At 35.3% G+C, this 23,769-nt stretch overlaps 3 protein-coding genes across 3 annotated transcripts; 1 reads left to right on the plus strand and 2 right to left on the minus strand.

Annotated features, from left to right (window-relative positions):
• Nucleotides 1–455: 455 nt before the first annotated feature.
• LOC125054124 (sucrose-6-phosphate hydrolase-like) lies at nucleotides 456–2,255 on the plus strand. The gene has a single exon (XM_047655842.1). It carries the CDS (start codon nucleotides 749–751, stop codon nucleotides 2,204–2,206), a length of 1,458 nt encoding a protein of 485 aa, XP_047511798.1. The 5' UTR covers nucleotides 456–748; the 3' UTR covers nucleotides 2,207–2,255.
• A 196-nt stretch (nucleotides 2,256–2,451) lies between these two features.
• Nucleotides 2,452–3,964, minus strand: LOC125054075 (sucrose-6-phosphate hydrolase-like). The gene has a single exon (XM_047655751.1). It carries the CDS (start codon nucleotides 3,661–3,663, stop codon nucleotides 2,452–2,454), a length of 1,212 nt encoding a protein of 403 aa, XP_047511707.1. The 5' UTR covers nucleotides 3,664–3,964.
• Nucleotides 3,965–4,383: 419 nt separating this feature from the next.
• On the minus strand, nucleotides 4,384–23,513 carry LOC125054115 (UDP-glucosyltransferase 2-like). Its single transcript, XM_047655827.1, has 8 exons — nucleotides 23,009–23,513; nucleotides 18,029–18,140; nucleotides 16,074–16,257; nucleotides 14,933–15,127; nucleotides 13,994–14,216; nucleotides 10,596–10,815; nucleotides 10,123–10,345; nucleotides 4,384–4,757 (listed from the first exon to the last, which is right to left on the minus strand). Exons 1-8 carry the CDS (start codon nucleotides 23,153–23,155, stop codon nucleotides 4,493–4,495), a joined length of 1,569 nt encoding a protein of 522 aa, XP_047511783.1. The 5' UTR covers nucleotides 23,156–23,513; the 3' UTR covers nucleotides 4,384–4,492.
• Nucleotides 23,514–23,769: the final 256 nt, after the last annotated feature.

A 23,769-nucleotide genomic window follows, 5' to 3' on the forward strand; every position in this document is an offset into this window, starting at 1 on the left:
ACACGCACCCTTTTTTTTATTTGTTCTGTATTTTGTAATAATACAAAATAAAGCTGGATTTATATAACATAATATTCCATTTTCTCAGTTTAACATGTCAATGCAATTTAAAAATCATGCAGAAAAATAGATAAATACATAGTTATTTTGGCTAATAACGCAAGCTGGCTTCGCTAATCGGCGCATCAATTGGTTGTCATTGACGGAGCATGTTCCAACCTCAAACCCGTAAACGTATGGGTTCTACAGGGTTGTCCTCGATCCAGTTTTTTATCCCTGGTATTTTTATGTCACATCAAAGTGTTCAGGTCAAATAATTATTAACCTTAGCTTGAAAAATGGAGAGATCTGTTATTATGTTTATGGAGTGCACCAATCGACTCTAGTTTCTACGTGTCATTCCTCGTACAGTTAAGGAAAATAACCTTAACCTAAAGAAATAATTTATCAAGTACCCAAAAACATAAACCCAGTAGGTGTAAAGTGTTCTATGATGAAAATATATAGGGTCAAAACCTCATAAGGATTTCTAGCGCCACAAGTATGTAACGACAGTATAATAATAAAAATGCTTTAAATAATATCGCACTTATGCAAGATTAATATCTCTTCGATAAAACATGGCAGGAGACGATCTTTTTACGCCAACTGCCAAATAAAACACTTGAGATTTAATCAATATTGACGATATTGGGAGATAATCAAAACCATATAAATAAGAAATTTTTGATAGCTCCCTAAAACAAAAATGGCGCGTGCTGAGTTTCTTTTAGTCGCCTGTTTATTCGTAATTGCCTCTTCCTTATCTATTAGGCATAATGAAAGTGCTATCGAGGATTTGGAAGAATATATAGAAGTTAAAAAAGCGGAAATCGGACCTCGTTATCGATTACAGTACCATGTTTCACCACCAGTAGGGTGGATGAACGATCCCAACGGCTTCTCTTACTACAAAGGAGAATTTCATCTCTTTTATCAATTTTACCCTTATGACAGTGTGTGGGGTCCTATGCATTGGGGGCATTTCTCAAGCCCAGACCTTGTTCATTGGAATCAACTTCCTACTGCTCTAATTCCTGAAAATGAGATGTGTTTTTCTGGAAGTGCTGTTGTCGATGGCGATACTTTCACTCTTATCTACACTGGAAGAGAGGTAATTGAAGAAGAACCTTTATTTAAAGAAAGTCAATTCCTTGCATTTAGTGATAATGGTGTAAACTTCCATAAATATGAGAATAATCCCGTTTTAACGAGTAAAATTCCAGACTTCCGAGATCCGAAAGTGTGGAAATATGGAAATGATTGGTATATGGTAGTTGGTACTAAAACTTCAGATGAGTATGGAAAAGTTGAGCTTTATTCTTCTAAGGATCTTATAAGTTGGGAGTTTTTGTCCGTGATAGGAGAATCTACTGGTGAAATGGGTTATATGTGGGAGTGCCCCGATTTCTTCAATTTAGGTGGAAAGTTCATATTGCTGATGTCTCCTCAGGGAGTTCAACCACAGGGAGACCGTTATAAGAATACTTACCAGACAGGCTACATAATAGGAAGTTTTAATTACGACACATTTGAATTTATTCCTGAGGTAGGTTTCCAAGAAATCGATTTTGGCCATGATTTTTACGCCAGTCAAACGACAGAGCATAATGGTAAACGTTATTTAGTAGCATGGTTTAGTATGTGGGATGTGGAACACCCAGAAGATCTTGATGGATGGGCTGGAGCAATGACAATCATCAGGGAACTGAATTTAGTTGGAGATCGAATAACCGTAAAACCTATAGAGGAAATGTTGACACTACGACAGGAATCTATTAAAACGGGGGCTTTTGCTACCGATGAAGTACTAACTTTACCAAAGGCATCAGAATTGGTTATTGAAGGAGACTTAAACGAAAAAATCGAGTTGTTAATCGAAGGTACCGAAGGAGGAGGCAAGGTCTGGCTACGTTGGGACCCTGAAGTTGGTAAAGTTGTTGTGGATAGAGGCTCTGAAGATATAAGACAAGTAGAGTGGTTACCTATAGGAGAACAAATCTGGAGAGTATTTTTGGACACCAGTAGTTTGGAGCTGTTCTGTGGCGAGGGAGAGGTCGTTTTTAGTAGCAGAGTGTATGCAGATGGTGAATGGAAAATATCAAACTTAAGTCCGCAATCTTTATTAGTAGATGCTTACAGTTTAGCTAGAAGTGTGTCAGTTTAAGTGAATTATGATCTCAATTTCAATTAATAAAATGTAAATGCAAGAATTAGCATGTTGTGACTACTTATTATTTTACATGTTAAAATCTCAGATCAAATAGTGATAAAATGTTGTGTCTTCATACATCATTTTCATAAAAAAATGAACGTTCCACAGTATCCTAAAACTGTTTGTAGATGTGTAATTGTGTGTAAATCAAAATTTCGTTATTCAATTTGTCATTATGTCTACTATACGTATCGTAATTAATTACATTTCTCCCGTGGATCAAGCAGACTCCCAAAAGCCGCCATGTCCCAGTGCTGCAATTCTGACACCGAAATAATAACCAATTCTGATGCCTTTGGTAAAGTTAGTACTTCATCGGTAGCAAAAGCCCCCGTTTTAATAGATTCCTGTCGTAGTGTCAACATTTCCTCTATAGGTTTTACGGTTATTCGATCTCCAACTAAATTCAGTTCCCTGATGATTGTCATTGCTCCAGCCCATCCATCAAGATCTTCTGGGTGTTCCACATCCCACATACTAAACCATGCTACTAAATAACGTTTACCATTATGCTCTGTCGTTTGACTGGCGTAAAAATCATGGCCAAAATCGATTTCTTGGAAACCTACCTCAGGAATAAATTCAAATGTGTCGTAATTAAAACTTCCTATTATGTAGCCTGTCTGGTAAGTATTCTTATAACGGTCTCCCTGTGGTTGAACTCCCTGAGGAGACATCAGCAATATGAACTTTCCACCTAAATTGAAGAAATCGGGGCACTCCCACATATAACCCATTTCACCAGTAGATTCTCCTATCACGGACAAAAACTCCCAACTTATAAGATCCTTAGAAGAATAAAGCTCAACTTTTCCATACTCATCTGAAGTTTTAGTACCAACTACCATATACCAATCATTTCCATATTTCCACACTTTCGGATCTCGGAAGTCTGGAATTTTACTCGTTAAAACGGGATTATTCTCATATTTATGGAAGTTTACACCATTATCACTAAATGCAAGGAATTGACTTTCTTTAAATAAAGGTTCTTCTTCAATTACCTCTCTTCCAGTGTAGATAAGAGTGAAAGTATCGCCATCGACAACAGCACTTCCAGAAAAACACATCTCATTTTCAGGAATTAGAGCAGTAGGAAGTTGATTCCAATGAACAAGGTCTGGGCTTGAGAAATGCCCCCAATGCATAGGACCCCACACACTGTCATAAGGGTAAAATTGATAAAAGAGATGAAATTCTCCTTTGTAGTAAGAGAAGCCGTTGGGATCGTTCATCCACCCTACTGGTGGTGAAACATGGTACTGTAATCGATAACGAGGTCCGATTTCCGCTTTTTTAACTTCTATATATTCTTCCAAATCCTCGATAGCACTTTCATTATGCCTAATAGATAAGGAAGAGGCAATTACGAATAAACAGGCGACTAAAAGAAACTCAGCACGCGCCATTTTTGTTTTAGGGAGCTATCAAAAATTTCTTATTTATATGGTTTTGATTATCTCCCAATATCGTCAATATTGATTAAATCTCAAGTGTTTTATTTGGCAGTTGGCGTAAAAAGATCGTCTCCTGCCATGTTTTATCGAAGAGATATTAATCTTGCATAAGTGCGATATTATTTAAAGCATTTTTATTATTATACTGTCGTTACATACTTGTGGCGCTAGAAATCCTTATGAGGTTTTGACCCTATATATTTTCATCATAGAACACTTTACACCTACTGGGTTTATGTTTTTGGGTACTTGATAAATTATTTCTTTAGGTTAAGGTTATTTTCCTTAACTGTACGAGGAATGACACGTAGAAACTAGAGTCGATTGGTGCACTCCATAAACATAATAACAGATCTCTCCATTTTTCAAGCTAAGGTTAATAATTATTTGACCTGAACACTTTGATGTGACATAAAAATACCAGGGATAAAAAACTGGATCGAGGACAACCCTGTAGAACCCATACGTTTACCATAAATAAGTTGTTTGTACCGAATTAAGAAAAATGTGGAACAAACATTTTTTATTCTATTGTGATAGGCTTTCAACATAATACTTAGAATAATATCAATATGAGATTTAAAAAAATGGATAATTTAAATAATATTTAAAGTTATCTCGCACTAAAAAATAAGATTAATACATATTAGCTTTAATTAAAACTTAACATAATAAAGGTGCAAGCAGTATACAAGTCACTTTATTTACATAGAGAACCCCATAAAAGTTTATTAGTTACATTACTATAGTACAATCCCTATTTTCATACCTTTTGCACAACTTACGTCACCTTCTCTTTCTTTCTTTCCTTGACCAAAGAGATTAATCGTTTAATACCTGATACAAAAATTAATTGTAGTACTATGATTATAACAATGAGATCTAGATAAAGTTTCTTATAGAATGGTACGAATAATGCTGGTGATCTTAAATGAGGAGCACCTCTCGTGGCAATCACATACTCTATCCAGTACACCAGTTCCTGCGCTGGAGATTGTTGTCGATTGTGGTAAATTGCTGATAACTCTTTAGCTCTTCTTTTGTATCTAAAAATCATATATATATTTATCTTTACTATAATTGTAAGTGTTAATATTGCGGAGAGGAACTTATTCTCATAAATTATTTGACATAATATTTACAGGATTTCCATAATTTACCCGAAGCTAAATAATGTATTTAAAACTTCTTTGTACTTTACAAAAACAGGTAAGTACATATTATTTTTATGTAAAAAAGAATAAACGAATTTATAAATATATGCGATTATAAAGCTAATTAATTTTTAAAGTTGGTTAAATCCTAATGTCTACAACAAGTACAGGTTGAATTTGGAATCATATAGTCTGTCTATTTTTAGGAAAATGTACTCTTTATTTCTTTAATTTAAAATTTTACAAATATATGAAAGAATATTACATTGATGATTTTAACCGTAAATCTTTATAGGATCTTCGTTACCTATTGTGTCACTATGTGTACACCGTAATCTTATTGTTCTTAACGATAAGATTTCCTCCTCGTATCAAAGTAGTCATTTTAGACATAGTAGATAATCTGATTACAAAGATCAAAACAGCTAAATATATATAGTAAATTATATACTACTAGCTGACCTGGCGAACATCGTACCGCCTAACTGTCGATTCTTTATTTTTATAAAATACTTATTCTGCTATTCGGGACACCGGTCTAGCTAAGATAAAAAAAAGAAATTTGATAAGACAACAAATACATTATGTCAAAAAAGAACCCCTCCAGTAACACTTGAACTTTATGATATGGTATTAAAGTTGAAATTGACTTTTAAGTATTATTACGAATATTATGTATGGGAATATAGAAAAGTGTAGTTTTTAGACATTTTCACTCAATTTTTTTAATTTTTCTCTCCGTAAGAACCATCCTCGTACTTTAAAGAATATTATAAAAAAAGAATTGGCCAAATCGGTCAAGCCGTTTTCATGTTATGTCGTGACAACGGAAAACGGGTTTCATTTTTATATATATAGATTACGTGGCATTCGTCTTTGTTACTGTGTTTAAAAATAATTACGTACAAAAGATAAGTATCACGTATATTACATAAAACACCGACGGGTTAATACAGCAAAGGCCTTATGAAAAAAGGGAATTTTGATTTGAAATAATCCATTAAAAACTTTGATAAAATTACAAATATTTATTAAAAAAAATATCATATCTGTAACTATAACATATCAAACGAAATTAAGTTTTAAGTTATTTATTTGGGAAATACAAATATTTTTTAACCTTGAGTTAGAGAACTTATCCTTAGGGCCAGTTTTTTGATCCGTAGTAAAAAATGGTTTTACCATTTGTTACATTAACTATAGTTAAATGAATAACCATTGGTAAAATCGTAAACGCGTTTTTCAATGCCTTTTTTAACTATAGTTAATCTTAACAATTTGTCAATTTGTTGCCAGTGCAATGAGCAATGACATCCCAAAAAATATGGTTCTTTTTTGTGGGGAACATTTATTTTGTATGACAACACTAGACATATTGAGTGAATGAAATCCATTTTTGCCATTTTCATTCGTTATTTGCGCTTTGAAGAGTTTGAAGTGTCAAATTAATCTAAATAACACGATATAAATAAAGTTGTTTTTCTGTGTTTTAATACGGTTTACACTTTATGTCCGCAAACAGCCAACGGTCAAATAAGTAAGTAAAGGGTTTTTCAACAAGAACTTTGTTTTCTAAAACAAAATAAAACAAATAATTTAGAGGAAAATGAATAAAATTTTTATTGTATTACAAAGAGAAAAGTTTGGCAATTATGAATGAAAAATGATATCTGGCAAATGTCCACCACGACCACGCTGACAGATGTTGATTCTTTCATCAAAATTTTTAATCACTTTTTGGCAAAATGGAGGGTCTATTTCGTTAATGACATCACGGATTTTGAGTTTTAAGGCTGCAATCGATTCGATTGGCTCCGTATAGACTCTGTCTTTAACATAGCCCCACAAAAAATAATCCAGTGGTGTTAAATCACACGATCTGGCTGGCCACTTAACAGCTGAATTTCGCGAAATTATGCGCTCAGGAAATTTGGTTTGCAATAAATTGATCGTTTCATTGGCTGTGTGACATGTGGCACCGTCCTGTTGAAACCACATTTCAGTGATATCCATGTCATCAATAATAGGCCAAAATTTAGTGGTTAACATCTCGCGATACCGTGATCCATTGACTGTTACCGCATTTCCAGCCTCATCTTCGAAAAAAAACGGCCCAATCACGCCTCCAGACCACATAGTGCACCACACAGTAACACGTTGAGTATGCAAAGCCTTCTCAATAATTGCTTTAGGATTTTCAGAAGCCCAAATGCGACAATTTTGCTTGTTGACGTACCCTGACAAATGAAAATGGGCTTCGTCTGAAAAAATGATTTTTTCAGAAAAACCAGCAGGTTGTTCCTGAATGAACTGAGCGAATCTGCGGCGATTTGAATGGTCGATCAGCTTTAATTCCTGCACCAGTTAAATCTTGTAAGGCTTCAAAGCCAAATCCTTTCGCAAAATTCGCCATGTTGTGCTTTTGGATAACCCCAATTGTTGAGAACGTCGTGAAATTGACAAATTTTGATCTTCTTCAACACTGTGGCTCACGGTGGCGATGTTTTCTGTTGAACGACCCGGTCGAACACGTGTTGGTGTTGGCACATTTTGTACCGAGCCTGTCGACTCAAATTTCGCGACCAAATTCTTAACAGCGGTCTCAGAAGGACGATTATGCTGGCCGAAAATATCACGAATTTTACGAAATGTAACTTTAACAAAACCACCATTTTTATAGTGGATTTGAATTATTTTAATGCGATTTTCGAGCGAAATTGAATTCATTGTAATAATTGCCAAAGCACCTGCTACGAATACCGCCAAAAACTAAATGTCAAAACTATCACGTTCTCGGTGTTGCCACAATTGAAAAACAAACTTCTTGTTGAAATACCCTATACAAACATATTTTCGTGTTATTTATTCCGGTTTATCTTGTGTTTCGTAATAGAAAGTAATACATTTATGTTTTGTTAAAGGGACCAACCATACTGCTAACTTCGCCAAAAAAGAAACTGCCAAACTGGTGATGCTTCTCAAGGATTACACAGTCGTAACCTGCAAACAACTGATCACTGCAGCAATCTACAAAAAGATGCAGCTTGGAAATCTCTGTGACGTTTTCAACTCAGATGGGTCTAGACACCGAAGTGTTAAATTTAAAATACATTTAATGAAGGTGTAGGCACATATTTATATTTATTCTTGTATAGCTGTGTCCTACAACAAAAGGAAAAAATATTTTAACCCTTTGGAAACAAGGAAGCGGATTATGATCCACACGGATAAAAAAATTGAGTTTTTGAAACAAAGACAAATAAGAGAGGATGATTTGTTCAATTATGCTAAGGAAGAGCATTAAAAACATTTGCTGCACCAATGAGAGGCCCACAAAAAATCCATACTGCATAAAGAGGGGGTGCACCAAAAAGTGATGCAGCAGATGGAAGAAAGGCACAATAAATATATGTAGCAGCAAAAAGAGTTGCATCAAATTGAGGTGAAATGCAAGAAGAAACAATTAGAAAATATTTAATTGCTACTTTCGGGTTTCATATAAATTTTAATAAAAATGGTTTGTATTTAAGTTATAATTAAACAGTTTATTAATCAAGTCAAATGTTTTATTTATAAATTCTTGTAATAAAGTAGGTAGATGCTAACTCACAAATGTAATAAAAGCCCTAAAGAATATCATAGGTCCCTAACTAATGTGTAGCTGTAGTTTTTAGTATAAGTACATACCTACTTGTATGTACTTATAATAATTATAAGTTAATATTATTAGTAATATATAAATAATATTAACTCTAATTCATTATGTATTCTATTGCCTATAATATTAACTTATAATAATTATAAGTTAATATTATAGGCAATAAAACACATAATGAATTAGTAATATACTTAATTATATACTGCTGCGGTTCTGTAGCTAGTAATGAAGCAAAATAGGTTTGTATGAGCTGCTGTCTATATATACTCTTGTTCTTATATTTTATTTAATTATAATAATTATAAGTTAATATTATAGGCAATAAAACACATAATGAATTAGTAATATACTTAATTATATACTGCTGCGGTTCTATAGTTAGTAATGAAGCAAAATAGGTTGGTATGAGCTGCTGTCTATATATACTCTTGTTCATTGGCAGTTTAAGATCATTCCCAATTTCAGTAACAATCCAGAGCACTGTACCCTTCGATAGGGGGTAACAGTGACAAAAATCTACATCATCCCAGGTTTTTAATGGCGGATGACATTGCCTAAATATTTTTGGTCACTCATTAACACATTCTCATATAATATTATCGTCTTCTTCATCGTCTCATTAATTAAAGTATCTCAATATGTTTAAATTCATCATTAGATAGTAATAAACGTATTTATCATAGTTTGATTTCTGTGACAAACAGCTGTTACTATATAAATTACCAGCGGCCATCTTTTTTTTCATTCATCAAAATTCATTTCATCATTCCCTCCGATACTGAGTAGTTAACTTTTTTGACTAATGGTCAGACATTTTACCATTGGAAGCTCTTACCACGGATCAAAAAACGCATTTTGCTGATATTTAACTAATAGTAACGATTTTTTACCAATAGTTGAGTTAACTACGGATCAAAAAACCGGCCCTTAGTGAAACAAGTAACTCCCTGTCAGAAATTTGTTTTCAGTCTGTACATACGAAATGAGCATCTCGTAATACGTTGTTCTATCTAGATTTTAGCACGAATTACTGAAAACATCCAGGATCAAATGGTGTAACTCGAAGAATAATAATAATGTTGTATAACGATCTGTATCGAATCTTTATTTCCTAAGTAATGAATTTTAAAAGCAAGAATGAATTGAGTATGTTATTTTACATTATTCTAATTGCAGTTTTTTTTATTCTTTCAATTTTTCTTCAAGCTTCATATGTTTGTAATATGTTATTCAGATTTATTTGTTTTAAAGTAGATTCAATGCGGAACGCTCGTTTCATTGCATTAAAATAATAATATGTATCAACATGCAACGTTATCGTCCCAACAACTGTGTGTGTTTTCCAATTCACAGATAATTTTTATTTAAAAGGTTATGCTGAATTTTTCATGTCTCACAAAAAACATTTAGGAGGAGTAAAGCCAGGCGTTGAAGTCTCGGACAGAAGTATATTCTACTTAAAAAGCATGCAACAATCAGAAAATTCTCTACTATATGTCTATTATCAAACTGACAAAAGACGGCGCAGAAAGGCGCACCTAAATTGTCTCTGTTTACTGTATTAACACTAGTAGATTAATTAGGGTTAACATTGCTTACGTTGAGTTCCCTTTCATCTCCTCAATAGCTGTAAGCAAGTCTGAGGCCAAGTTTTCTTCCGTCAAATCCACTGTGATGCCAAACCCTTTACTTCTGATAGAGTGCATGTTCTGTACCTGGTCTGCCATAACAGGAATACCAATTACTGGTACTCCAAAATGTAGCGCTTCTATTGTTGATAGCTGTCCTCCATGAGTAATGAAGAATTTCAGGTTTGGGTGCGCTGGAAATGAATACAATAAACCTTAAAACAGAAACTTAAGTTTGGGTTTGTAAAGTGATAATGGTAGATTGGTTTTTATAGAAAACACTCAATGTTGACAAATACTATATTTAATGAACCTTCGGGGTTCGGCTTACGACCGTGGCGTGCATATGTTCAAGGGACCAAGTAATATGACACATATGCACACTTATAAATGTTACAGCAACGCTAGTGTACGTAGTAAGTAGTAAACGTACGCCAAACGTACCTAAAATACTATGTTGTGGCGCCCATTTCACAAAATGTACATTTTCAGAAAAATAATACAAATCATTTTCGAATTTCCAAATGATCGTTTCATTTAATTTGGCCAACATTTCTGCAAGGGAACTCTGCATATTTTTACTCATACCAATACTTTTAAGACTTGAACCCATGCTATAGTATATCACACCATTTTTAGCTTCATCCATTATTTTTTGAATATCCTGTAATACAAGGCTTTAGTTTAAATAGTAAGTAATGCTTACTTTTTCATCAAATTAAAACCGCGATTGGTATCGTGTGAAGTTGTAGGTATTTTATTTATTTATTTATTTATTTAATTATAAGTAATCTTACAGCTAACATACAAAATATTACAAAACAAACACTTATACAGTACAAAAAGCCAAAACAGATTACATAGATATACAATATTATATAAGAAAAATGTAACAAATAAGCGCATCAATAGAAAAAATATATGCAGAGAACTGAAATTTAATATTTAAAACAAAAAATAATACCAAATACAACCTAAACAAAATTCGAGTCTTCCCGCCCCTTCAAATATTTTCTCACATGTTCCTTGGTGAGGTGGAAAATATCAAATTCCTCATAATTAGTGTTATAGTTAGATAAAACCCGAAACATTGGTGAATTATGCAGGTAATTCGAGTTCGTACGAGGCACATGGAACAATTTTGAGTGTCTTGTCGCATATTTAGAAGGAATTTTAAAAGAAATTAACGACAGCAAATAGGGGCTATCGATCCGCCCATTAAGGATACCATGTAAAAAAAGCAGGTCTTGCTGACTTCGCCGACTTTCTAATGAGTCTAAATTAAAATAATTGCAAGAATGCGCATAACTATCGAAGCATTGGTATTTTTTAAAACTAAGAAATTTTACAAACTTTTTTTGTATATTTTCTATTGCTTTTTTATACTTAGTATAATATGGAGACCACATAACACTCGCATACTCCAGCACGCTTCTAACATAAGCAAAATATAAGCTTTTAATGCAATGTATGTTATTAAATGTCTTGCATGACCGCTTGACAAATCCTAGTTGCATATACGCTTTGCCTGTTATGTCATCGATATGTTGTGATAGGCCCATTTTTTCATCTAATAGTATTCCCAGGTCTTTTACTAATTTTACTTGTTTTATTGGGGTGTTATCGATTTTGTAAGTGTATTGAATTTTTTTGTTTTTACGCGAAAAAGTTATCTTATTACATTTGTTTATATTTATTGAAAGTTTATTTTGTTTATAGTATATTTCTAACCTATTAAGATCTTGTTGAATTTGATTACAGTTATCTATTGATTTTATTCTTAAGAAAATTTTTTGGTCATCCGCGAACATAAGATGTTTAGAAAAGTGAAAACAATATTTTATATCGTACAAATAAGCATTAAATAATAATGGGCCAAGTATTGAACCTTGGGGTACTCCTGATGTAATGTTAGTGAACATGCTTTTGTACCCGCATATTACTGTTGCTTGCCGTCTGTTAGTTATGTATGACTTTATCCATCTGTAAAGGTCACCACGTATTCCAAGGGAGAAAAGCTTATGTAACAGGATAATATGATCAACGCGATCAAAAGCTTTTTCTATATCCGTGTAGATAGCGTCAATTTGGTCACCCTCATCCATACCTCTCAGTATATAGTCAGTAAAAATAGTCAAATTAGAAACTGTTGAGCGATTTTTAGTAAAGCCGTGTTGTTGCTCCGGTAGTTGTTTAGTGATTAATGGACTTATAACATTATGTACTAGTTTTTCGAACAGTTTGCTAAAAGAATTAAGGATTGAGATAGGTCGATAATGGTCAATTCTGTTTTTGGAGCCTTTTTTATGAATAGGAACTACATGTGCTTCTTTCCATTTTAAAGGGAATGCACAGAATGTGTTAAGGGACAGATTATATATATGTGATAGTGGTGCTGCAAGTTCCTTACTACATCTTTGTAGGAAAACTGCTGGTATTCCGTCACTACCTGGACCCTTGTTTATATTTAAATTTTTTATAGCTTTAAAGACGTCGTGTTCCGTTATGTGAATGTTATTATATATGATATCTGACTCAGGTAGTTCAGGTAGGTCATAAGTATCGTCAGGAGAGTGGAAGACGCTGTTGAAGAATTTATTAAAACCCTCACAAATCTCAGGCTCCGATTTATATGACTCATCTCCAAGAACTAGCATACTAGGGTACCCAGATTTACATTGCCTCTTGTTTCTTAAGTATGACCACAACGCCTTAGGATTCTTAGCCATGTTATCTTGTACATGCTGTTCATAAGATAGCATGCACTTTTTGGATATACGCTTTTGCCTACTACGTAACAACGAGAACTCGTCATAGTCTCGCGGGTTCTTGTACATTTTCCAACGCCTATGAGCTTTTAGTTTTTCTTTTATGACGTGTATCAGAGACTTAGTGTACCACACGGGGTACTTATTATTGCATTTATTACGGCTTATTGGGACATTGTTTATAATAGTTCTATTCACAATATCATAAAATTTTGTTGTAACTTCATCTATAGTGTCTCCATTAAGATGCTGTGTCCAGTTGACCTCGCTTAGTTCCTGATTAATAGCTTCGTAATTACCGCGATAGAAATTATACTTTTGATATTTTAATGTGGCGGGAAAAAAAAAATTATATCTCTCGTAGTTTTGTCTAAATCGAGAGTATTAATATTAATCAACCTTTTTCTTACTTCTACTCGCAGCAACTACAGCTGGTTTACGAAAATCGTATGTTTGCTGCGTAACTAACGATCTTTATCACTTACGCTCTGTACAATCGGAGAACTCTAGCCGGTGTTACCTTCTTGCATAAATTGCTCAATAACCATATACAGAGCAGTGACCTCTTACAGGATATCAAAATTGTCGTCCCTTACTCATTCCCTGGGTTTAAAATCAACAATATCTTCCAAATTCCTTCTGCCAAAACCAACCTAGGAGTTCAGGCACCTCTCGTTCGAATTCTTCGCGATTTTAACGGATTGACCACAGCTTATCCGGAGCTGGATATATTCGGTAGTGGGCTGATCGGTTTTAGAGAAAGGTGCCTTTCTCGAACCTAATTTCGCTGTTTTGCTGATGATTTTTCTTTTTTTTCTGATTTTACTTTCTCTAAGTGCCAACAAATTTCTGTAATTTTATTTTATTTTGTTGTGTGCTTGTATTATCGTATAGGAATGTTTTAATTGTATTTTTTAATTTTTATTTAATTTTTTTTGTGAAACTTATGCTTACGTTAATCACACACATTTTAGATGTAAGATTTTGTAAAATAATTAGTAGATTTAGTACTGTGTGTGATGTCGTAAGCTTAGTAACTAAATAAATACGCGCCATTAACTATTTTGTGTATACCTTGGGTAAAGGTTCAACTTCAGGTTTAATGTGAAATCCGGCTACATATTTGGCGTTTTGCGGCAATCTAAAGGCGGTCCCAACTGTTGGGTGTGAATTTATTAGCATAAAGGAACCATTATAGATCGCGTCTACATATGACGGCAGAGTCACTTCCCGTTTTTCAGCATACGCCGAAAATATTGAGTAATAAGCAATCTTTTCATTTGGAGTCACGTAAATGCTGAAAATATAGATTTTGTTTAGAGTATATATAGTATTGAATAATTAAAAATCAATAAAAATAAAATTAATTTGGGTCCATGTGGTAGTGTTTCCTCGCTGTATTTCGTTTATTTATTGATTTAATTATAAGTAATCTTACAGCTAATATACATAGTATTATAAAACAAACACTAAGACAGTACAGAAAGCCAAAACAGATTACATAGATAAACAAAAATAAAACAAATAGGTACATCAATAGACAAAACTATATAAAGAAAACTGAAATTTAACATTTAAAACCACGAATAATACTCAGTATTTCGATACTTATTCGTTGAGCGAGGAAAACATCAGCTCTGGGGTCACCTGTACTGACTACCAGGAGCCAACTTAAATATTTAATTAGCGCCTGTGTACTTGAAACCCTCGGCCCAATGGTTTCTAATCCAAAGGCAACAAAATCGAACTTGGAGGAAAGACTCTGATATTTGAGATAGTTTTAATTTTGTTTAGATAGATATATAAAAATATGTGACAATCACACAAGGGAGCAATTTGCCTGCTTAAAAAAATGAGGTCGGGGCTCCATAAAATCTAAATATATGACAAACAAATATGCGCCCAACAAAATACTACATCCAAAGTAGTATGGTAACAACTAAGTATTACAATTGTTATAATAAAGTTTTTATTGCCTTAATAATAAAATGTAAATTAAATAATTATAAATACCCAGCCAATATCTTGCGCTGAATAATAACAGCGAGCTCTCTAAACCTCTGCCAGAAAGTAAAAGGTGTATGATTGTGGGAGAACAAATCGGCGTGGTACGCTGGGCAAGGTAATTCGTCGATTAGTTCCAGTGATTGCCAGTACGCTTCAGTTGTTGAACACCAGATTAGTGGACTCTCAAATATGGATGCAATGCTGAAACATCATCAATGGCGAAATAAGCTTTATCAGTATTCGAACTCATTATTATAATATGAGCTGGAGACAGCGCGTCAGAGGTTGTTCCTATTTAGTTTCATATTTGCTCAAAATAAAAGGTTTGAATATCAGCGCATAGGGATTTCGAATTATCTCATACCTGCCTTGCGATTCTGTAACTCACTTTTCGAACTCTCACAGCGGTTTGTGCAGCGGCGGTCAGTCAGTAATTTTACGATTTGGCATTCTGATAAGGAGGGAGCTTGTAGTTTATTGTTTAGGCTGTCAATGAATCTTGGTGTCGGAGTCTATTTCAAAGAAACGTATCGCTGTAAGTGTGCCTCTATCTATTACGCTTGCATATTCTAGACTAATGTGATTCGTAATTCGTAGCTGCTTATTTTTTGATTTTGACCGGAATTTTGCCAAATCTTCCATTAACTAAATTAGAAGTACAGCCAATTTCATAATATATTATATTCTTTGTTGTAGGTTGGGAGGTTTTATTAGTTTCTGGCGCATATTGGCAAGAGGGCTTTTGCTTCTAAAAATACATGTGCGATATTTAACCACGTTTTTACTGCTTTATGTAATATATAAGTAACATAAAAAAAATCAGTCGCGCTACAACCTCTATAGGTCTTGCCTCAGATGTCTGAATCTGTTTCATGATCATTTTTAAATCTAATAGGCAAGTAGGTGATCAGCCTCCAGTGCCTGACACACGCCGTCGATTTTTTGGGTCATGTCGGTTTCCTCACGATGTTTTCCTTCACCGTTCGAGCAAATGTTAAATGCGCACATAGAAAGGCCATTGGTGCACAGCCGGGGATCGAACCTTCGACCTCAGGTATGGGAGTCGCACGCTGAAGCCACTAGGCCAACACTGCTCTACTATACTACACAAGTTACATACCGGGAACTATAGTTGCTGTTGACTTACCCAGCTACAAAGTTAGAATAGCCCCATTCAACTATTACAGCATCAAACTTTTGCTTCGAATCACTAAATAGCGCTTTAACGTTTGAATTATGTAGAACTTGTTTATGAACTTCAAGCACAAAAGACATGACGAAAACAAGATCTATTTTTTGTCCTACAAGGTCCTTGATGGTAAAGCCATCCTCTGAAAAATAATTGTTATACTTACAGAGCCTTGTCGTAGAAGTACACAGAGTTTGCGTTTTAATCTAAAACCCAAAAACTCCATGATTCAAAGACAAACCCTTTTAGATATAAATATAGTTTAAAAAAACTATAAAACACGCTTTTAAAGCACATCAAACTAAAAAGTGAAAAATAATTCCTAATTTAGGCTGAAAATGGAAAACAAAAAATACTGGTATTATTGTGAAAAAGCGTGGGGCGCTCTGTGCCATATTTTTGACGTGACAACGTCTTATAATTCGATGGAGCCGGCTGCACGCACGAAAAAACATGACTCATGCGGCGTTACCTCGCTCTGAGGCGTTACCTCGCTCTGAGGCGTTACCTTGCTCTGAGGCGTTACCTCGCTCTGAGGTGTTCCATTTAAAATTGACATAATTGTATTATATTTATGCGTACAAATAATTAATGTAACTTGATCAATTCAATTGTGATTTCCATTTACCTCCTTCTCTATATCCATACAAAATACCTATCAAACAAATAAAATTTATTTTTTGGAGTTTACTCCTTAAGAAACGATTTGAGTTATAAGGCCCGGTACGGAAATTTTATGAGGAGTAAAATCAAGTGCAACACGAAAAGTTGAGGCGTTATGTAGAAAGAGACAAATATATATATCTGTAGGATTGAACGTGTAAAAGAATGAGATGGAATAATTACACAGACTTTTCTTTTTGAATTCACGTTTTGACAGCCACGTTACAACATTGTCAGTGTTGACAGGTGTAAAAAATAAAAGTAGATTGTCTGGCGTGCCATAGAGTTTTGTCAATAGTAATGGTCAGTGAAATTAAAACTAAAAAGAATGTTCATTCTTATTCTTCTCTTACTATAAAGGTAACTTTGGTCACAGAAAGAAAATCCTATTTGGGCATAGATGATGTAGGTACGTTTTATTACTACTACAAACATTTATATTATAAAAACATATATTCTTACCACCTTTAGTATGAAAATATGGTCGACAGCCACAGAACATTATCGCCATCTTTGTTCTGCAGTGCATTTGACACAAGCCGAAACTATAAGCCTGGGACAGCAGCTAACACCACAGCTTATAAAGTATGGAATTCTTTCGTGCCGTTTTGTATAGAAATCAAGATTTATTTTAAATAATAGACTCGTTTATTATTATTATTATTTATATTGTCTTGTAACATACTTTATGTAATACATACGCTTTATTTAAGTAATATAAATAATCCGAATAATTACAGATATTTTTGTTTCTCTCATCATTTTAGCAGATGCGTTCATTTACCCTTTTTTTCTATTCGATATATATCATAATTATCGTTCGTAAGGAGTAAACTCCAATCGTGCGTCGTAGCTGACATACACACACTTTTTTTTTGAAAAATGCAACCATCCCATCAATATTTTTTATGACGTTGTCACGTTCAACTATCGTCAGTAAACCGACTTTACAGACAACCGATTTTTTTTTAAACTATATTTATTTTCCACTTTTTAGTCCTAGCAGCAATACGTTTGTCTCGATTTAATCGTATTGCTTTGTGGATAAAAAAAAAATTTCATTGTTTTTTCGAGATAAACCTATGAAATTATTATATTGTCGCTGATTCTTTATAAGTGTACAAAGTTTGAATTAAATCTGTCCGTTTAAAGAGGGTCAAAATCGAGTCCGAAGGAGTCGGTTACATACATACATACTCGTACAGGTGAAGCTAATATAAAGCGTGTAATAAAAGTACAATGTGAATTACCATCATTTAGTGCAGCAGATTTCAGCCGTATACCAATTTCCGAAACATCGATGTCCAACGTAAAGTTTTCACTACGAACTTGATTTCTTGGAAAAGACGTTATATGTACAACCTAAAATATTGATTAAGGAATAAAATCTAAAATAACATCGAATATTATTACATTTCTATTGCTATTTTGATCGTATATATTCCTTTACTAAATTTAATATTGATGGACTTTGAAAGGCCCAAATATAATCCAGACGAGTTCAAGTGCGACAAGAAGGGACGGGTGTACTGGAGTTAAGTGATTAACATACTGCTCTGTTTCGTAATTAAGGTTTTCCTTATTCTAGAAGAATCTATGAATAAATACGTTTATGTACGCAAGATCCGCCCTTTGAGGATTATTATACGATAGGTAAATAAATACGCCGTATATATTACAGCTAAATATAGACATAGAGATATTACTATATTCTAAGTTACAAAACATTAAATTTATAAAGCAACACACCGGCTAACAAATCCAAATTCAAATATACGCTTGCTGTAATCGGAAATCGAATCAACACTTCGAGAATTATATATGTAGGATTTAGGTAGGACATTTTAATAAATTAAATGCCACTTAATTTTCAAATAATAATTCTATTTTAATCACTCCTAATTTACACAGAGTAATTAGAGTAATATGAGTCAGGGATAAGCTCGCAAGATACAACTAGTGCACCGAGCCACGCCAGAGCCGAGACTGCCCGCGTAAGGCCCGCTCCGCCATTTATAACGACAGACTCAGTAGTGGGGAGAGTGGGGAGACTTGAAGAACCGGCTGTGACGTGCTCGATGCAGGTGTTGTTTGCTATAGGCGCGTACGGCGGTACAGGCGCCGACACGGCCATACTGACATGCGTGCGTCCTCGCACGCGCCTCATCCCATATCTCGGTTACATCAGTTACATAAATTAAGGCGCATAATTTTGGTCTGGTTCAAAGCCCTGCAAAACCATAACAATTAGTCATTTCTGCTAGTCCGGAATTTACATTCCCTGTAGCCATAGCCATTGCATAATTTTGGTCTAGCTCAAAGCTCTGCAAAAATAAAACAATTAGTCATTTCTGCTAGTCCGGAATTTACATTCCCTGTAGCCATAGCCACTGCATAATTTTGGTCTAGCTCAAAGCCCTGCAAAATTAAAACAATCCGTATTTTTTTTTAACATGTGCCCTGCAACATTATTGGACCGGCATTAGCCCTTCAATAATATTGGACTGGCAACCCCTTTTTTTTTATCATGTGCCCTGCAACACTATTGGACCGGCCTTAAGCCCTTCAACAATGCTGGACTAGCAACCTATTTTTAACATGTGCCCTGCAACATTATTGGACCGGCATTAGCCCTTCAATAATATTGGACTGGCAACCCCTTTTTTTTATCATGTGCCCTGCAACACTATTGGACCGGCCTTAAGCCCTTCAACAATGCTGGACTAGCAACCTATTTTTAACATGTGCCCTGCAACATTATTGGACCGGCATTAGCCCTTCAATAATATTGGACTGGCAACCCCTTTTTTTTATCATGTGCCCTGCAACACTATTGGACCGGCCTTAAGCCCTTCAATAATGTTGGGCTGGCAACCTTTTCTTTTTCTTTTTTTTTTTTACTTGTGCCCTGCAACATCATTGGACTGGCCTAAGCCCTTCAACAATGTTGGACTGGTAACTTTTTTTTTTCCATAAACATAACAAGCGCCTCTAAAAGGACGGAACTTTTTCCGTTCTACTTCAGTCATTGATTTTGCAAAGTTCGAAATTAATATTTCCCGAATGCTCTGCCAGGTCATTTGATTAGGCTGTATAATTGTGAGGCATGTCGCGGCGCGACCTTTAAAACAGTGAATACCAGCAATAATCAAATCAACGCCTTCTAAATTCTTCTTGTCAATAATTATGTCATTTAAAGTGCACCAATTGGTTATGTCTGAATCGGTTTCATCCGGGTCAAATGGCACCAACATGATAGGTATTGATGAATCCACAGTTGAGAATTTAAACTATCTGCAATTTTCTTAAAAATGGCTTCCATGCCAGTAGAGAAAAGATACAGTTTGCGGTGGTCGGCCACCACCTCTCCACCCACTCTCGAACCGTACGCAGACCTGACTCTTACGCCATCTCTTAAAGAGACAGCTAATAACGACATCTATGATTGCATAAACGTAACCTCGCCGTCACGGTCACCCTGCCGCATCACACGTCCTCGTGTGCTCTCGAAAAGAAAATCCACAGGTCATCAATTCTCAGACTCGGTCATTCTGACCAAATAAAACGAATCATTAGAAATTTGTTAATGACACAAATCATCAATCACTAAAGGTCAGTACCTACACACGGTACCGGACTCAAACGTGTGTAGGTGACTGCGAGTGGCGCGAGACGAGCGTCAGTCTGGTATTGTTTATTGTAATTCTTCATATAGCTCTGGAGGCATCCTTAAATAATTGTTATAATCTTCAGGACATACACGTAGCTCTTCAATCAAGTTTACGTGGCTGTAATCAGAACGGCGATCTAACCAATGTCTAACCCGGTACCTCTTCTTACGTTTTTTTTTCTTTTAATTTTCTTATAAAGCACTGTGAGACTTGCTAAATACAGCCACCGTATCCTTTGTTGCACAGACATCTTTTGGCTCGAACGCTCCTTTATTGCACAGACATCTTTTGGCTCGAACGGTTCGGTGATACAGAACGGCGCGCCTCACTCGATAGATCAATGCTCAATGTGTGGACGAAAGCCTATGCCATGGTTTCACTCGATAGATTAGCTCGATCGAGCAATACCGCACGCGAGCACTGACCTTAAAAACGTGACGTTATATCCACGTTTACACTATCTGTTCTTTACACATAACAGCTAATAAAAATAATCGATGCGAAAATGCTGAAGGTCTATTATGGTCATTATCACGATCTTAACAGAATCAATCAAAATCAACAGAATCAACACCTTGCTTAATTTCAACACACACTGGCGTCACCAAACGCCATGGCAATGTACCTCTATCGAGCACAAGCCACCACTTCGGGGCACGCCTCCCTCGAGCATCCCCACAAAAATGCCTCCATCAAGAATTACACCAGTGCCTCCATCGAGCACTATTAAGCATTGTGTTGACTACCACTAGGCCCAACAGCCTCAACATCTACTTCGTTACATCACAATCATCTATCACAACTTGACCTTCAGACATTTCTCAAAAACGATCATGGGCGTACTTGAACGTCCGTTTAGAGTATAAAGCTTTAATAAGATAGCGATCACCATCAAAGACTTCAGATACTTTGAACGGCCCTTTGTACTTAGAGTTAAGTTTTGTCTGGTTAAGCTCTTCGTTTTTTTTTTTTTTAAACACTATGTCACCCTAACCTTGATCGAGTCAACACACGAGAATCTGCACAGTACTATTTACCCTAGGATATCCTATACCAGTCAAAGACAAGGTCTCGTGTGACCGCCTGCCTCTAAATTTCCAAGAAATCGTTTCTTTCATTCTGAACCCTAATCGTAACAAAATGAAAACTGCTCACCCGAGTGACTCAACCTTCCTAGGGGTGCTGCAACTTTGCACAGATCCACGTGACGCAATTTCAGTTGTAAACGCCAAATGTTGAACACGCGTTTCACATTGTGAAAGATGTGCGAGAACACTCGAAACGACTATTTCCTCGGTAGTCATATTTTTTCATCTTGCCATTATTCGCCATCTTTAGGTTTGGCGTTATTTAAATTTAATAGAAATGGGGCGGCGGTATCCTGACAGTCGTACCTTAAGATAAAAAGCGCCTTAAATTCGGTCCACCATTCCAGGAAAAGCCACTCGTGAAAGGCACGCTGATGCTTGACCTTTCAGAGCCTTGCTCAGGGCGATAACAAGAGAAGCACCTTGCATTTCTTCGCTCTTCCATGCACATTCTCGCTGTGGTAATCCATGTGCGGATTAAAATCGGGTAAATGCATCGCTTCGTTAAGTTGAGGGGTTTTCATGGTCTACAATAACGCCATGAAATTCTGTTTCTGAGCTTCCAACAATCACTGCCATTTTTCGTTGCCGTCACCGCCATGTGGGTCGTGTGGTTACATCCCACTTCTGATGTAGGATTTGGGTAGGACATTTTAATAAATTAAATGCCACTTAATTCTCAAATAATAATTCTATTTTAATCACTCCTAATTTACACAGAGTAATTAGAGTAATATGAGTCAGGGATAAGCTCGCAAGATACAACTAGTGCACCGAGCCACGCCAGAGCCGAGACTGCCCGCGTAAGGCCCGCTCCGCCATTTATAACGACAGACTCAGTAGTGGGGAGAGTGGGGAGACTTGAAGAACCGGCTGTGACGTGCTCGATGCAGGTGTTGTTTGCTATAGGCGCGTACGGCGGTACAGGCGCCGACATATATGTATACTAGCAGACTCGGCCAAGCGTTGCTGTGGCTAAGATTTTTGTTATATTACATAGTAGTAAACTATTCAAGGGAAACGATAGGAGATCACCAGTCATGGGGACCATCATGATTTAATGGTGGTTATGCAATTAAATTGTAGCTTATGTGAATCGTTGGTACTTTCAACACAGCGCCATCTGTTAGAATTGTGACTATTAAATAATAAACAAATATTTTGCAATAAAATAATATTGCGGGTATAAATTGAGATGTAAGCTACCCTATCTTTTAAGTAAGATTAAACTGCACACGGTGTGCAAATTTGATTGAAATCGGTTCGGTAGTTTAGGAGTCCAAAGCGGACAAACAACGTGACACGTAATATATATTAAGATATACAATACACAATGCATCAGTCGATCAATCCAGGTAGGGCAGTTACCTTAAAACACATGTAAGGGTCGCGACTTACCGCTATCTATAAATCCTGAATGTCTAAAAGTTTTAGATTGGACAAACATTAATGTAATTTTAGGGTTACTTACTTCATGCCCAGCCGCCAGAAGATTATCAACGATCGCATATCCAAGGAGACTGTGACTTTTTGAAGGCAACGGGAAGAAAACTAGGACTCGATGAGCCACGAATACACTTGCATATGTTAATAACAGAAATAATGGTTTATAAGCCATACTAAAATGTTGTAATGTATGTATTAACTGAAATATTAGAAACTCAAGCAATCACTACTTTCTTGCACAAATAGGATAAAATTATTATATGAAAACTTTTATATATAATAAATACATGGCGATAATATATCCTAAAGACCTGGCGCGAATGTGGATAAAATTGAGTGGGCAACAAAAGATTACATTTGCATCAAACTAAATTCATATGACCCAGACCTAGACCCACGAGTATAATGATGTAATTGCTTTTATAATTATTTTATAAACATTAAATAATGTATCGGTTTATGCTAAGGGTCTACAATGTACGGATAACTTCTACATAAGTTCCGAATTAGCTATTTATTACTTATTGGTAGGATAAACACAATTGTTGCGTTTCACGACTGTCAGATAGCGCTATTAGTCACATAAAGTCCATCATAAGTTATGAGTCCGATGAATGTCAAATAGCACAATTTATCTTCCAAATAATTTATGTGTTGCATAGCTATTTGGTACTTTATCCATACATTGTGAAACAGACCCTAAATCTGTTATTATTAACTGTCAAGTATAATATTCAACTGTCATGAGTCTAGTTAAAAATATAGTTAGTTAGAAAAAATATAGTA

Source organism: Pieris napi, chromosome 11 (genome assembly GCF_905475465.1).
Source record: "Pieris napi chromosome 11, ilPieNapi1.2, whole genome shotgun sequence".
Taxonomy (NCBI): domain Eukaryota; kingdom Metazoa; phylum Arthropoda; class Insecta; order Lepidoptera; family Pieridae; genus Pieris; species Pieris napi.